Source organism: Mastigoproctus giganteus, chromosome 8 (genome assembly GCF_048544385.1).
Source record: "Mastigoproctus giganteus isolate SK-2022 chromosome 8, ASM4854438v1, whole genome shotgun sequence".
Lineage (NCBI taxonomy): Eukaryota > Metazoa > Arthropoda > Arachnida > Uropygi > Thelyphonidae > Mastigoproctus > Mastigoproctus giganteus.
The window spans coordinates 170,536,240-170,549,759 of record NC_143582.1 but is presented as its reverse complement, the minus strand read 5'-3'; the positions used below and the strand labels follow the sequence as shown (position 1 = coordinate 170,549,759).

Here is a 13,520-nt window from a genome sequence, read left to right as displayed (position 1 = left end):
CAGGCTAAAGGGATCCTAGTCATGTACCGCAGAGTAAGCAAGATTAAACCTTTTCATCAACATCTGTTCCTCATCGTCTTGCTCACAGATAGTATCTCCAATCAGATGATCCAAAATCGCAGATATACTTTCTCTCCAACTCGTACTTTCCTGGTCAACACCTCCAATAGATTATGCTGTATCTCCGTTATATATTTTAGTCTTGCCAGTACATAGCTTATATGCAATTCCCCGTGGGTTCTCATTGCCCACCGTTCTAACCAACCTTCTCCAGGCAGTTAATTTTGATTTAGATATCATACGCACGTATGCACTCCGTATCTTCTGCAGAAGGTAGGTAGATAGAGGTTCCCCTCTATCTACCTAATACCATCTCACCAATTAGTATCGAATTATTACTTTATAAGGCCATATAGTTCTACCACGCCTTACATAATTAAAATTTACTGTTTTCAAAAACACACTGAATCCTTGGCAGGTGTAACATACCAGCTTTCAACAGACTAGCGCAATATGCAATTCGGAAGAAAATGGGATAATTTAAGATATTCCATAGTCACGATTGGAGATATGGAACTTTTGAAACTCCAGTCATCACTGACGGCCTATAGCTCGGACAGCGCTGCATTCTTGACAAAAACGTGGTATCGTAACTTTTCTATAAGATCCGAAAGCGGAATGATCGCCTTGCCGAGTCTTGCATTTCCAAGAGTCAGAAAAATGAGAAGAGGGGAAAAGGAAATTCACGTACCTGGAGTAAAGGCGAGGGCTTCTTAGTGGGACCGCTGTGCAGAATCCAGTACAGACACAACCCCATCGTGACAGCAACAGCATACAGCGAAAGGACAAACATGGGCACGGATGAGATGGGTGAATGTGCACAGGAATCTCTACTGCAGCCACTGCCCAGCTACCTGCCGGCGGTGCCCTCGAAGTGATGCGGAGCTGCCGTAACGGCTTCCGTCAGTGGCTGGAGTGACGAGAGCGAGACTTGGAAATTGGAGACAGTGAAAGATTACGTAGAAGGCGGGGCTTCTGGAATCGAACAGTCCGTCAGTCGATAGCCGCTTTCTCGGTCAAACACGGAAACGCCGTTTCCCAAAACAGTAGGATGATTGCAGGGGAGGCGTGGGGGAGATAAATCGCGTGACCCTACAGGCAGGGGCTCCCGCACCACCAAAGTTCGATTTGCCCTAATTACACGCTTATCGACAGGCTCGGTGTAGCTGTGAAAATATCGCCTAGCTTTGGCGTAGATTTCTGCCGTTGACACCTGGCGAGTACATCTGCGGCGCGAGCTCACAACAATAGGATTTAACAGCAGATCACCTGACCCACGCTAACCCAAGAGCTACCAAATATTGACTCTTCCTCCATGAGTAGCTTTGCCTTCCAGCACATAATTACACGAACAGGACTGCACACCGGAAACTGAAGTGTACTCGAAATTCCCAAATCACTTATGAGGTTATGTTGGAGTCCAATTGTCAGCCATTAATGTCAGAAGTAATCACTAAGGGCACTGTGTAATCCATTATGCACAGTGGGTTCGACATATGTAACTTAATCATGGAACCAAGTCTTATATTTATTTTTATTTTCGAAAAATTCAGAATTGATAGTCTGATCTAGACGTCAAAATTTGAAATATTCTATGATGTCAAAGATGCCAAAATTTTAAAAATTCTATTATAAAATAATAATTACTGATGTATTTCAAAATTCTGTACTCAACCTTTCAGGGTGAACGTCCCATAGACTTTGCAACCTTTTGCTCATGGGGGATCTCTCTCTCTCTCTCGTATGATCTCCAGCATAACAACACAACTGTGGTATCCAATTAAAAAGGTAATTCATTTCTTTATACCTAGTGGTTGACACTACTTTCAATTTATGATGCATTTCTTCTTTTGGCATACCAATTTATTCTATATTCTTATCATGAAATTAATGTAGAAACTCATTTTTTTCGAAATCTCTGTAGACTTTAGGACTTTGCAGGGGGAGGGGAGCATAAAATGGAATATCCGTCTATTGGACAAACCCATTGGCCAAAATTCCTCCGCCTGAGATTGGCTAACTACAGTCCCAATTGAAAAGCTATTAAATTATTTAGTAATTACTCCAATCATCTAAGGAAATCGAACACAGACCTCTCCAAATGAAGGGCAGGAGGGGATGTATTGTTCCGAAAAAAACTGTCACGGAGGACATCAAACGGCCATGTACATCGTGTATATGGCGGTAACTGAACGATAGTTCAAATCCGGCCAAGTCAATAAACCCCGAAGGTTCAGGTTATGCAGCCCTTGGTTTGAAACCACTAATGAGAGTAGGGCTAATGGTCAAGGACATCCACCGTCATCTATCAGATAAGCTTTTCTTTGTAATTCGAATAACGGGAGTAGACTAGCAGACTCATAACGCGTCCGCTAGCTGCAAAGAACAGACTACATCGTTTGTAGCCTGGTGCCGAACTTTTTGCCTGCAGGTCACCACGAGCCAACCTGCCAGAGGGTGCAAAATATTTTCATTCAATGTCGTGTTTCATCATTCCAATCATAGTAGCGAAATGAGAACGAGCTCATGAGTGATATAAAACTATCCTAATTCAAATATTAGCCTACGATTGACCTTACAAGGACCACAGAATGGGAAGAAATGATCCTTTTCATCTACAGACGACTGATTGAGATTACTGTTGAGAAGCAATCCAATAAGAGTTGCTGGTTCGGTCTTTTGCCATTACATCAGGTTAAGCACCACCCTCCACTATAAAAAAATAAAAAAAACTTTTTTATAAGCGAACTCTCTCTCTCTCTCTCTCTCTCTCTCTCTCTCTCTCTCTCTCTCTCACACACACACACACAGTTTTAAAAGTAAATTGCTATTTTTGGAGCCTACGGACTACATGAATAAAACTTTTACCTACTGACTAAAGTTACAGGTAAAAATTACCGAAATACATGTCAATAATCTTACAGTTTGGATGCACAACTCATAGGTTACGTGACTCGTTTAATGCAAATCAAACTGCTGGAAATTAATGTCAGTTATCTTACCGGCAACCTCAGCTGCGAGTAAAAGTTTATAAATAAATATTCTGTTTATACTTCAAGATGATCACATAACATCAGAGGAGTTCACAAGATAAATAAATACAAGAACATTACCATATTTTGTAAAATGTGGGCTTTAATTACGGTCAATGAAAACGTGTACTTCGGAACCTCTCGTACAGCACGCGTCCGGATTTTTTTTATTATTATAACTTATTAATTAATATATTATTATATTTTTTATTATTATTATGTATGGCTGCTTTATGGGAGGGATGGTCACTAGATTTTTTTTTTTTTTTTTTTTTTAATGAAAACCCCAAACACGAGAGGTATTAGAACCTATAGTACTTAGTACCGTGCTTGGGTTGGAGGTTGAGAAGACGAAAGAAGATATTTGTTGACATTACACTTGAACTTCTATAGACTGTAATTTTCAGGAAATACGTATGAAGGTTGTTCCAGAAAACGGCAGCTGAATGAATAAACGAAGAAGATGAAAAGTTGGTTCTGTGAGTTTGAAGTTGGACAGTAAATGGATGTTGGCGGCACGCGTACGCACTGTTTTGAAAGAGAGCGGGAATTATAGAAGCCAATTCAGAAGAACAGTGGCCATGGAAGTATCTGTAGAAAAGGCATGCAGCAGAAACAGTACGTCTATGAGACTGCGAGTGGAGAGACTATTAGAGACGAAATATTAATTAACCTAACTGCCCTCTTCTGAATTGAATCTAAAAGCCTGAGAGAGGTTTTGGGGACACCGCCCGAGATGTGGGAACAATATTCCAAAAAAAGATTTGCGATTTGTACAGAGTGAACAGCTGTTTGGAAGAAAAGTAACGCCGAGAGCGAAAGAGAAAACCCAAGTTTTATAGATGCATAGGAAGCAATATTCGTAATGTGCTTGTGCCAAGAGAGATTAGAAGTCAAGGTAATCCCCAAAAGAGATGTATCATTTGCCTAGAAATCGAAGTGTCACCAAAGATAAGCATAGGAGCAGAAGAATCCTTTTTGCGAGATATAAGACACGACTGAGTTTTAGAAGGATTGAAATCAACTAAGTTGTAATGTTGTCTTTGCCCCACTGGAGAACGGCATTTAGGGAATTGGTAGAGGATATTCGAGAAGTTGAAGCTGATTGGGCAGGGCAATGTTTCTCAAAATGGAAAGTGGAAAGCAATGTGCTATCATCGGCAAGACTATGAATAGGATCGCTCACATTGTAAAATTTGTGGACAGCTCACGGGTAAAATAATACACGGCTATGCAAGGCTGAAACCAAATAACACAACAAAACTACATTTAGTTTATTTATTTTTAAAACTAAAAACAAAAATACAGCCACCGTAGAGGCAGAAATTTAGCAACGAAATACTAAAAGCTTGCCCACGAGTTAGACAGAAATTTGAAGAAGAGTTTCCAAATGCGTAAAGTGAATGCCTATTGCTTTCACCATGAATGCATGCAACAATCAATACTTCCAAACAAGTAGCCACATCAATGGGAGGAAGAATTTTACGAAGTTCTTTAATTGGCTTTTAAAGAAAAGTCTAGCCATCCCAAATTAAATTAAAGACCATAACACATATGCTCGAATATGCATCTCCCCTTTTTATTTATTTATTGTACTAGGTGGTCCCAACCAACCTTTGGCAACTTCGTTGTTTCAACTTTCTATTTCTTTTTCTTTCTTTTTTTTTTTTTTTTTTTTTTGTTAGTTTAATAACATAATTAAATGGATGTCTATCATCCTGGAACACTAGAAAAGGTTAAGTGAACAGTAATGTGCAGCGACTAACTGAACTTACCTTCTTAGCTGCAACACTTTCTTTTTTCTTCTCCATCAAGGATGGCAACTGATCCCACGGAACAATTTCTTCTTTGGCCAGAAGGGATTTTCTTGTTGGCATATGACCTGTGGAGTCACTGGAGCACTGAGTATCCAGAGTTGAATGACTAGATGCCGTTGATAGGGTGACGTTAGATGTACACAGAGAATGAAGGTTAACGAGATTAGGAACTGATCTACTCTGGATGACTCCAGCACACGAGGTTTCTCGAATGGTTGCCTCCTGGCTCTTCCACGGAGTAGGTAAAAGACTCTCGTGCAGTGATCCCAGTTTGGAGGGCAACAGCTCGTGCTCTGGAACCTTAGTTAGCTTAGCAGTTGATCTGGAAGGCTTAATAAGACCTTCTTCCTCCCACTGCTGCGGCCACTTGTTGGGAAGCAGCGACAGCTTTCCCAACTGAGCTTTCAACTTCACTGCAGAGGATTCCAGAGAAGTTTCAGTTGGCGATCTGATTGTGGGAGCTTCTTGGCTGCACGAGGTGTTTTCAGTTCCCGATATTTGTCTATGGTAAAAAGAAAGGACAGCTTGCTTTTGAATGGCCTTTAATTCTGGATCAGATATGCGGTGTTTTTTATCCGGATCTAAGAAAACAGTTTTCTGAAAAACTTCTTCGGATTCTGGAGATTTCGGGGAAACCTCGTTGTGGCCATCTACTTCTGACAGAGTTCGTGGGATGGTTTTGTCTCCGACAGCGTCCTTCCCGGGAAGACGTTTATCCTTGGAATCATCAACATTCCGCAACGATCCTACGCTAGTGGTCGTCATTTGTGGATCGGATGATCTGTTCAAATCTGATGAACTCTTGGCTTCCACTGCCATCAATGTCCTCCCTGATAGCTCTGGAGAATCTGTTATACTAAGTGAGGAGCAAGTTGAATTCCTCGATGATGGTACTTTGTGTTTTGTGTCTTTATCTTGTCCGGCAACAGAAGTGGATTGCAAGGTAGATGCTGAAGAGGAAGAGGATACAGTTGAAGATGATGTGGAGGGAGCATAATAAAGTATACTTTCAGATCCGTGTCTCTGAGGTTGCTGAACGCGAGAACTGTGAGCTACAATCTCCCTGTGGCAACCGTGTCGAGCCACAAGTTGCGACCTTGTAGGTCCTTCAAGAAGCAAACTGGGTGTGCTTCCATCGCAAGAAGACTGCGGAGAGAGTCGCCCACTCTCCGGCATCGTCGAATGCCCGCTATCAAATAAAGAAGACCTACTGGATACTTGGACACTAAAAGCACTGAGATCACTGTAAGATCCGTGCCACTTAACTGCCCCTCTAGCTCCACCATGACTACTGCTATCCATGCTTCCAATCCAAGTTCCAGCCTCACTGGACGCCTCCGGATCACCACCACCACCACCACCCGAAGTTGAAAGAGTCCACTCTCGATTCATGTTTTCCATGCGTAGCCTGTCCAAAAAAGGCGTTTCTGCAGACCCAGCACTCGTGAGTGGAGATGAATACTGGGCATACTGACGGAGCACCTCCTCGTAGCGTCCTATGTATGCATCTCCATTAGCATCGGAAGCTTTCTCGGAGTTTCCGTGAGAAATATCCCGTTCGGGAGGCGAATGGATGTTGTAATTCTTGTCGCCATAGCAACGAGGCATACAAACGGGATTCTGAAATGCTTCAAAGTCAAAACTACGATGACTACCAGTGGCAAAGGATGGAGACTTCATAACTTCGTTGGCAAAAGAGGTTTGTTGGTCTTTCTTCTTCCTCACTCCTTCAGACGCCTTCTCCAAAACAGGCTGCAGCTGGTTGGATGATATCTTAAAAGACTTCTTTGGACGGATGTAATTCATTTTTTCTTTTGGATAGTCCGTGTGACCTGTCCAGGAGTGTGACCTGTGAGTTGACGACGCGGACATTCCAACATCGGAAGAAGTCACCGGCCAGGACGGATACTTTTCATGAGCCATCACCTGCTTAGGTCCTGTCACATTACATGATGATGGAATTGGCGGAGTCGACGGTTTGGTGCATGACTCAGTGGACGGACTGACGGAAAAATTGATACTGTTTGATTTTTGAGGGCACTTAAAACCTTTGGAATCACTTGTAGCAATACCGTTCAGCATCTCTTCATGTTTCTGTTTATCACATGCAGGAGGCGTTTTGGAATGACACTCATCGACTTTTGATCTTTTCACTTCTTTCCCATTTGAAATTTGACCTCTTGGAGATGGTCCTTCGCCGCCTTTTTTGTCCCATGTCGTCCTCGTCTGCACTACCGGAGCGAAATCCAGGCCACTAGAGGACGCTAGAGCCTCATACACCGATCCTTTCTTAAATCTCCTGGTTACCATGTCCGATTCTTGGTCGCTGGATAGAAGACTGCCAACGGAAGCGGTCGAAAGACGCGAAGGACGAGGAGAACTTTTCTGCACAAGGGTAGGTGTTGATTTAGCTGCTAATCCCCGGGTGGGATTTCCTTTGGAAGGACTGGCTTCGTTGTTTATGCTGGGACGGCGCCGAGTTGCTTCCTGCTGATGAAGAAAAGACTCGCTACTCCTACGGAGAGAGGAGTCACCTGGCCGACATATTTCGGGCGATACACTGTCTAACAACGTCACTTCCTGATAAGTGGCTCGCTGCCTTGTATCCCATTCCAATCTGAAAGCAAAGAAACAAACAATATTACAAAAATATCTTAAATCAAGTAGACTAAAAGTCGTTACCAACACTACTGCACAAAACACAAACTATCTCCGTTTTGCAGCTAGATATTATGGCTCATTTAAAGTACACGTCTTGATTAACTCCTCCTTTAATAATCATTAGGCTTGATGGTTTTGATCCATTAATGATTAATGTCGAAAGAGACGCCATTACCGACATCATTAGATTTTAAATAAACGTTGAACACCTACCTTTGATTTAGAAGGCCTATCCCGAAGCAGAGATAGCTGTCTAATGTTTATTACCACAATGCTTTATTATCTACAAAACCACCATGGATCAAAACCACCATGCCTAAGGGAGAAAAGATAGATATTTGGTGGAGACAGCACGTTATGAGATCCAATATAAATAGCTGTGTGCACTCTTCACTCATGAATCCACTTGAGTAATATGCCCGTGATTAGTGTATCTGTAATCATTGCTTACCAAACAGAAAACTCGTCTTATACTCAGTAAATGAGTATTGGTGGCAAGTTTAAATAAATATCTACATTATACAAAGGGTACTAGGAAAGTTTTGCAATATGATGCAACAATGAATCACAGGAAGCTGCTTGTTGCTGCATGTTGAGACATGTTCATACGTGCATAGTAGCCGCCGCGCCAAGTCGATGGGCTCAGTTATTCATTAGTAGTGAGAGTGTAAAGTGCTTGCGATGGCATCGTGGTCACGAAATGAGATAAGGACAGTTTTGCGGTATAATTTCGTGCGTGGTTTAACCATAGACCAGTGCTTAGAAGAAATGACTCTTGCACTAGATGATGATTGTCCACATCGTACAACGATATTCAGGTGGTATAGAGAATTCCAAAGGGGAAATTTCACTCTGGAGGATTCTGAGAGGCCGGGAAGGCCACGAACGTCAGTTACGGAGGAAAACGTTACTGCTGTGAGGAAAATGCTTGACGAAAACAGGCGAGTGACCTACCAACAGATAGAGGATACTTTGGGCCTAAATGCACCAGCAATTCGTTCGATTCTGCAAGATCATTTGCACGTGAAGAAACTTTGTTCTCTCTGGGTGCCGCATCAACTGACTGAAGAGCAGATGACACGACGTGTGACTTGGTGCCGGGAGATGTTAAAAAAGTTTGATAAGGGACAATCTCGGTATGTGAACAACATCGTGACAGGTGACGAGACTTGGCTGTACTATTACGATTTGCCGACCAAGGCTCAAAACAAAGTTTGGGTCTTTGATGATGACGACACACCCGTAATTGTCAGAAAATCCCGATCTGTAAAGAAGAAAATGATAGCTGTATTTTTCAAATCGAGTGGAATTGTGGAACGTGTCGTTTTGGACACGCAGAAGACAGTCACAGCTAAGTGGTATACTGAACAATGCCTGCCTAAAGTCATTGGATCTATGAAGAACCTGCGGCCAAAGTCAAGAATGGACACCTGGTACCTCCATCACGATAATGCTGCAGCTCACCGCGCCAAAGCCTGCACCGAATATTTGACCACGACAGGACTGAAACTTCTCGAGCACCCTCCCCACAGACCAGACCTTGCTCCCTGCGACTTTGCACTGTTCCCGCATGTGAAAATGAAGCTAAAAGGGAGGCGGTTTTCCAGTGATGAGGACCTTCTACGGGCTTGGGACAACGAGTGTGCTTTACTCCCTAGTGAAACTTGGCAGAACTGGTTTAAAGATTGGTTTCGGAGGATGGAGAGGTGTATTGAATGTAGAGGAAATTACTTTGAAAAAATTAAATAAACAAAGCTGTATTGCAAAAACTTTCCTAGTACCCTTTGTATTTTCCAAAAGTATCTGGGGGCCTCACCTGGAATTTAGAAAAAAAAAAAAATGAACCACATCTACTATCTGCGTGTTAGAAATAGGTATAGAAAAAGTGCGTTCATGCTGGAAATAGGCAAACCAAATAAATACTATTTATATTGGTCGAGGAGACGAGTTTAGTTACTTTAAACGGAAGAATCATTGCAGGATACCATATCAGCAATCAATCTGGTTCGTACCATTGCAGAGTCGCCTTGTCCGAAACACAACCCATCGTAAGTGGTATTAAATGAAGCCTGGAACGTTGCAATTCTGTGTCATGGAATGATGAATCACGGTGCACGGTTTTTCAATCTGGTGAACACGTTTGGACGTGAAGTATACCTAGCGAATGTTATTTACCAGAGTGTGTGACTTTCCAACTGTGAAGTTGTTCGGTGGAGGTGCTCTAACCATCTGGGGTTGTTTCTCGTTGTTTGGACCACTGTCAATCGCAGAATGACACACTGACATAACGAACAATTCTGCGCTTCCTACACTGCAGCAGCAGCAATATGCACCTTTTCATAACATAATGCTTCATTGGCCGATCTTAACCCCACTGAGCCCCTAACTGTGAACTGGAACGCAGGCATCGGGCTAAGCCAAAGACGCCCGCAATCAGTAGCTGAACAGACTGCTGTGATGAGGGGGAATGTCGCAAAAGTACGCGCTTCCTCTTATTAAAAATTGGTTCCGAATCTACCGACGAGGATAGACTTGGATGTGTAATTAAGGCGGGCTGACACTATTAAATAGTAATTAATAAAATATTCATTGAAACTCATACGAAGGTATCCTTTTACTTTTGGCATATTAATTAAAGAACATATCTGAGAAGCCACAATCGAATATTTCCACTGGATTTGGACACCAGTGTGCATTACATCCAATTCTTTCTCCCTTTACAGTCTAACCTATCCTTTGAAAATTGATTTATCCCAAGGCAGCTCGATGCTTTTCAAGTACTACTGCACTAAAAATCAGAATATCAAGAAAATAATCAAACTAAAAACTGGAATAAAAACTGGTTTTTGAAAACGATTCGAAGAATAAGGGATGAGCCCTAATGGCAACTCCGGTACGAAAGGTTAGCGGCATTCCTTGTGTCAAACTTTCGACTGCGTGATTCGTTCAGTTCCCCCTCCCCTCTCCTGAATGCGACAGACGCGCTGTATTGGTGTCACGCGCTCCGTGGCCTTAATTAGGTATCTCATTCAAACGTAGAGTTCTGTTAATAAAAACGAACAAAGATGCAAAAACTGGGGTTGTTTACGTTCACGAGCCATGCCTTAAAGCGAGAAGCGATTGCCGACCTTTGACGAGCTCGTACCTTCGCCTGAAAGATTCTTTAGAGCGCAGCCAATTGTGAGTTTTTGCTAAAAAGCTTCTAGTGTTAATTAGTGTCTCGTAGTTTAGATTAACTCCTTGAACCCGTGAGAGACAATAGCGGAGAGATAGAGAAGGAGATCTTATTTTCAAAGAAATTGCAATTTAAGATTGTTAAAAAGGCATTCTTCCAGATTTTATCACATTACAGAAAAAAAACACTTTTGCGCAAAGGTTTCAATTAATACATTCCACCGTTGCAATTAATCCAGCTTAATGGTAAAATATCTACGTAATGGAGTGAATGGCACAAGGATTTTAGAATAACAAAAAAGCACTTCGATAATAAACTGTCAATGTGGCACTCTTCCCTCCCTCCTCTCTTTGTGATCATACTGAGAGTAGAGGATGAAACAATCCAACACTTGATGTTTCTTTCACTTTGAAACTGACATCTCTCTCTCATTGTTACCAAGTTTGACAAACGTCTTTTGCACTGGCACGTGCTTTGGTTCTAACAACTGACAGCAATGGCTTTAATAGCAAAACGAATATCCACCGAAAAACAAAAAAGTGGTTCTTCCTTCTTAGAGAAACCGGAAAAGAATTTAAAAATTAAGCTGCATTCGCGAAGAGATCAGAGAAGAAGAGAGAAAAAAAAAAAAGATATAAATATCTTCATAAAAGATGTCAAAATATTTTTTAGGATCCTAAAAAAATGCAATTATATTTAATCCGATTATATTAAGAACCATCTAATATAAATATTTCTTAGCGCGGGTTTATTTATTTATTTTTTGCTGTTTTCTGAGCTTATTTATCACAATCCATCTTCTGCAGGATGTTTGGTTTTTTTCTGCTTCCTCTGCTAGCCATCTGCCATCACTTTACCCAATAAGCGAACAAGAAAAGCTTGCAACTCACCCACGATGTGTGAGAATTTAAAATCATTAAAGATCTAAACAATGCTTTATATAACCAGAGCGATTTCCGCTGTTGAGAGAATCTGAGCTATATTTGGCTGCTTAGAATAAGGCTGCCTATAAGTTTTAATGTATGTTATTATTAAAATTAATAATAATACTTTATCGTAAATATTTTAAAAATATGCACACACATTAACGCAGTAGAGGGCTCTTTACAAACTAAGTTGAAAATATTAATTACAAAAAAACTGAGGGGGAGGCCCAAATGGTTCCGGGTGCGGGGCTTCAGAATAACTCGTTGACATTCTACAGAGGAGAATGTCAGTAGACATTAAGATCATATGCAAATTAGCTCTTGATATATGTACCTGTATGCACGTAAAAATTAAAAAAAATAATAAAATAATTTACAAAATATTTATGGAACCCCAGATTTCCGTGGAATGCAGACTGAAAGCTTCTGTTGTGGAACAGTGATTGTAGTCATTGTTCCGTTGGTAATTTCAGATTTATACACATTTTATTTTATTTATTTATTCATTCATTTGTGGGAACGACAAATGATTTCGATTTTCGGTGCATATTGAAACAAATTATTATGAATCTGCAATCAATTGAATAAATAAATAAATAATGAAGACAGAATTCAACTATTTCGTATCTTAAAATGTAATTCAAAGTTTAAAAGATGATGCAAAAAATTTAAAAAAAAAGCAAAATTTTATGCTGCGGTAACTTTAAAAATAACTTTAAATCTGCAAAAGTCACACGTTTCCAAAAAAAAAAAAAAAAAAAAAAACCAATTAGAATCGGAAGTTTTCGTGTTCACCTTCACCTTAATAGCACAATACTTCAACTAACAATATTGTCCTTACTGAAAGAAAGAGAGAGAAAAAGAGTTATGGTTTCTTCAAATGAAAAAAAAAAAAAAAGTTATTGGAACCCTAGTTTTCCCTTCCAAATTTACTGCAGTCGATACATTGATTTCTAAAACTTTAGAATCAACGAAATATACTAAGATGTCTATCAGGAGACATTTACCATGATCATCAAATGGGGTTGTCATAGCAACCACTATCGAGAATAAAAGGTGAATGCTCAACGATTTCTCAAGTTCATCTTTCTGAAGGAAAAAATAATAAGAATAAAAATAACTTTTCAGTTGATATGGTAAATTCAGAATACCCTAGACGATCCCTTTAACTTCCTTTACCCCGCAGGTGCACCATATGGTTCGTTACATCACCTTCGCATCCACACGTTTGCTTAATGTCACCCGATATGACACTCACTGCACAATCAAGTTTGCTTTCAAGCTTTTTTGTCCACAAACACAAGGCGGTATTGAGGATTGCATTATGCATCCGAGACTTTAAGGTAATAAGCAGCTAACGATGTTGAAATTACTTTTTTTTTTCTATTTTTAAGGAAATGTCCTTGGAAATTCTCTTCCATCGAGTTTCCCTGTGTGAGCGGTGGACGGAGCATCGAGCATGACGAAAGGATTAATTCATCCCCGGAATTCTAATTAATGGTTGCTATGAGCGCGAAGTGCATCAAAGGCATGCGCACTGAAAGTATGATAATTAGAGAAATCCCAAACGTACAGGAGACCGCTAAGTTCTAAGAGCCGAAAAGGTGGAAGGAGGGGAACAAATTGAGTGTTCCCCATTATTGATTTATGGGATTTAAAATTAACGTATGTATACCAGTTTGTATTCACAGGTTACAGAAAGCTGGTTAAATTACATGCAAATAAAGCGGATTTCGCAGCAAGACAGATTCACGTACGCCAGCTGCCCCCCCCCTGCTTTAAAACTTTGAAAATTGTTGTACGAAGTTTTCAAAACTTCGTCTTTTAACTTATAGTCACTGAATCCTAA

General features: G+C 40.7%; 2 protein-coding genes across 4 annotated transcripts in view; one reads left to right on the top strand and one right to left on the bottom strand.

The window, feature by feature from the left end:
- LOC150082002 (uncharacterized) overlaps positions 1-13,520 on the bottom strand; it is a 445,992-nt gene that overhangs the window by 136,861 nt on the left and 295,611 nt on the right. For all 3 annotated transcript variants that reach the window (XM_090379046.1, XM_090379045.1, XM_090379048.1), the window contains one exon: positions 4,868-7,526. In XM_090379046.1, the coding sequence (XP_090235172.1) occupies positions 4,868-7,526 (2,659 nt within the window). The remainder of the gene's footprint in view (positions 1-4,867; positions 7,527-13,520) is intronic.
- Positions 1-13,520, top strand: part of LOC150082003 (uncharacterized) — a 422,573-nt gene that overhangs the window by 402,517 nt on the left and 6,536 nt on the right. The window lies entirely within an intron of this gene.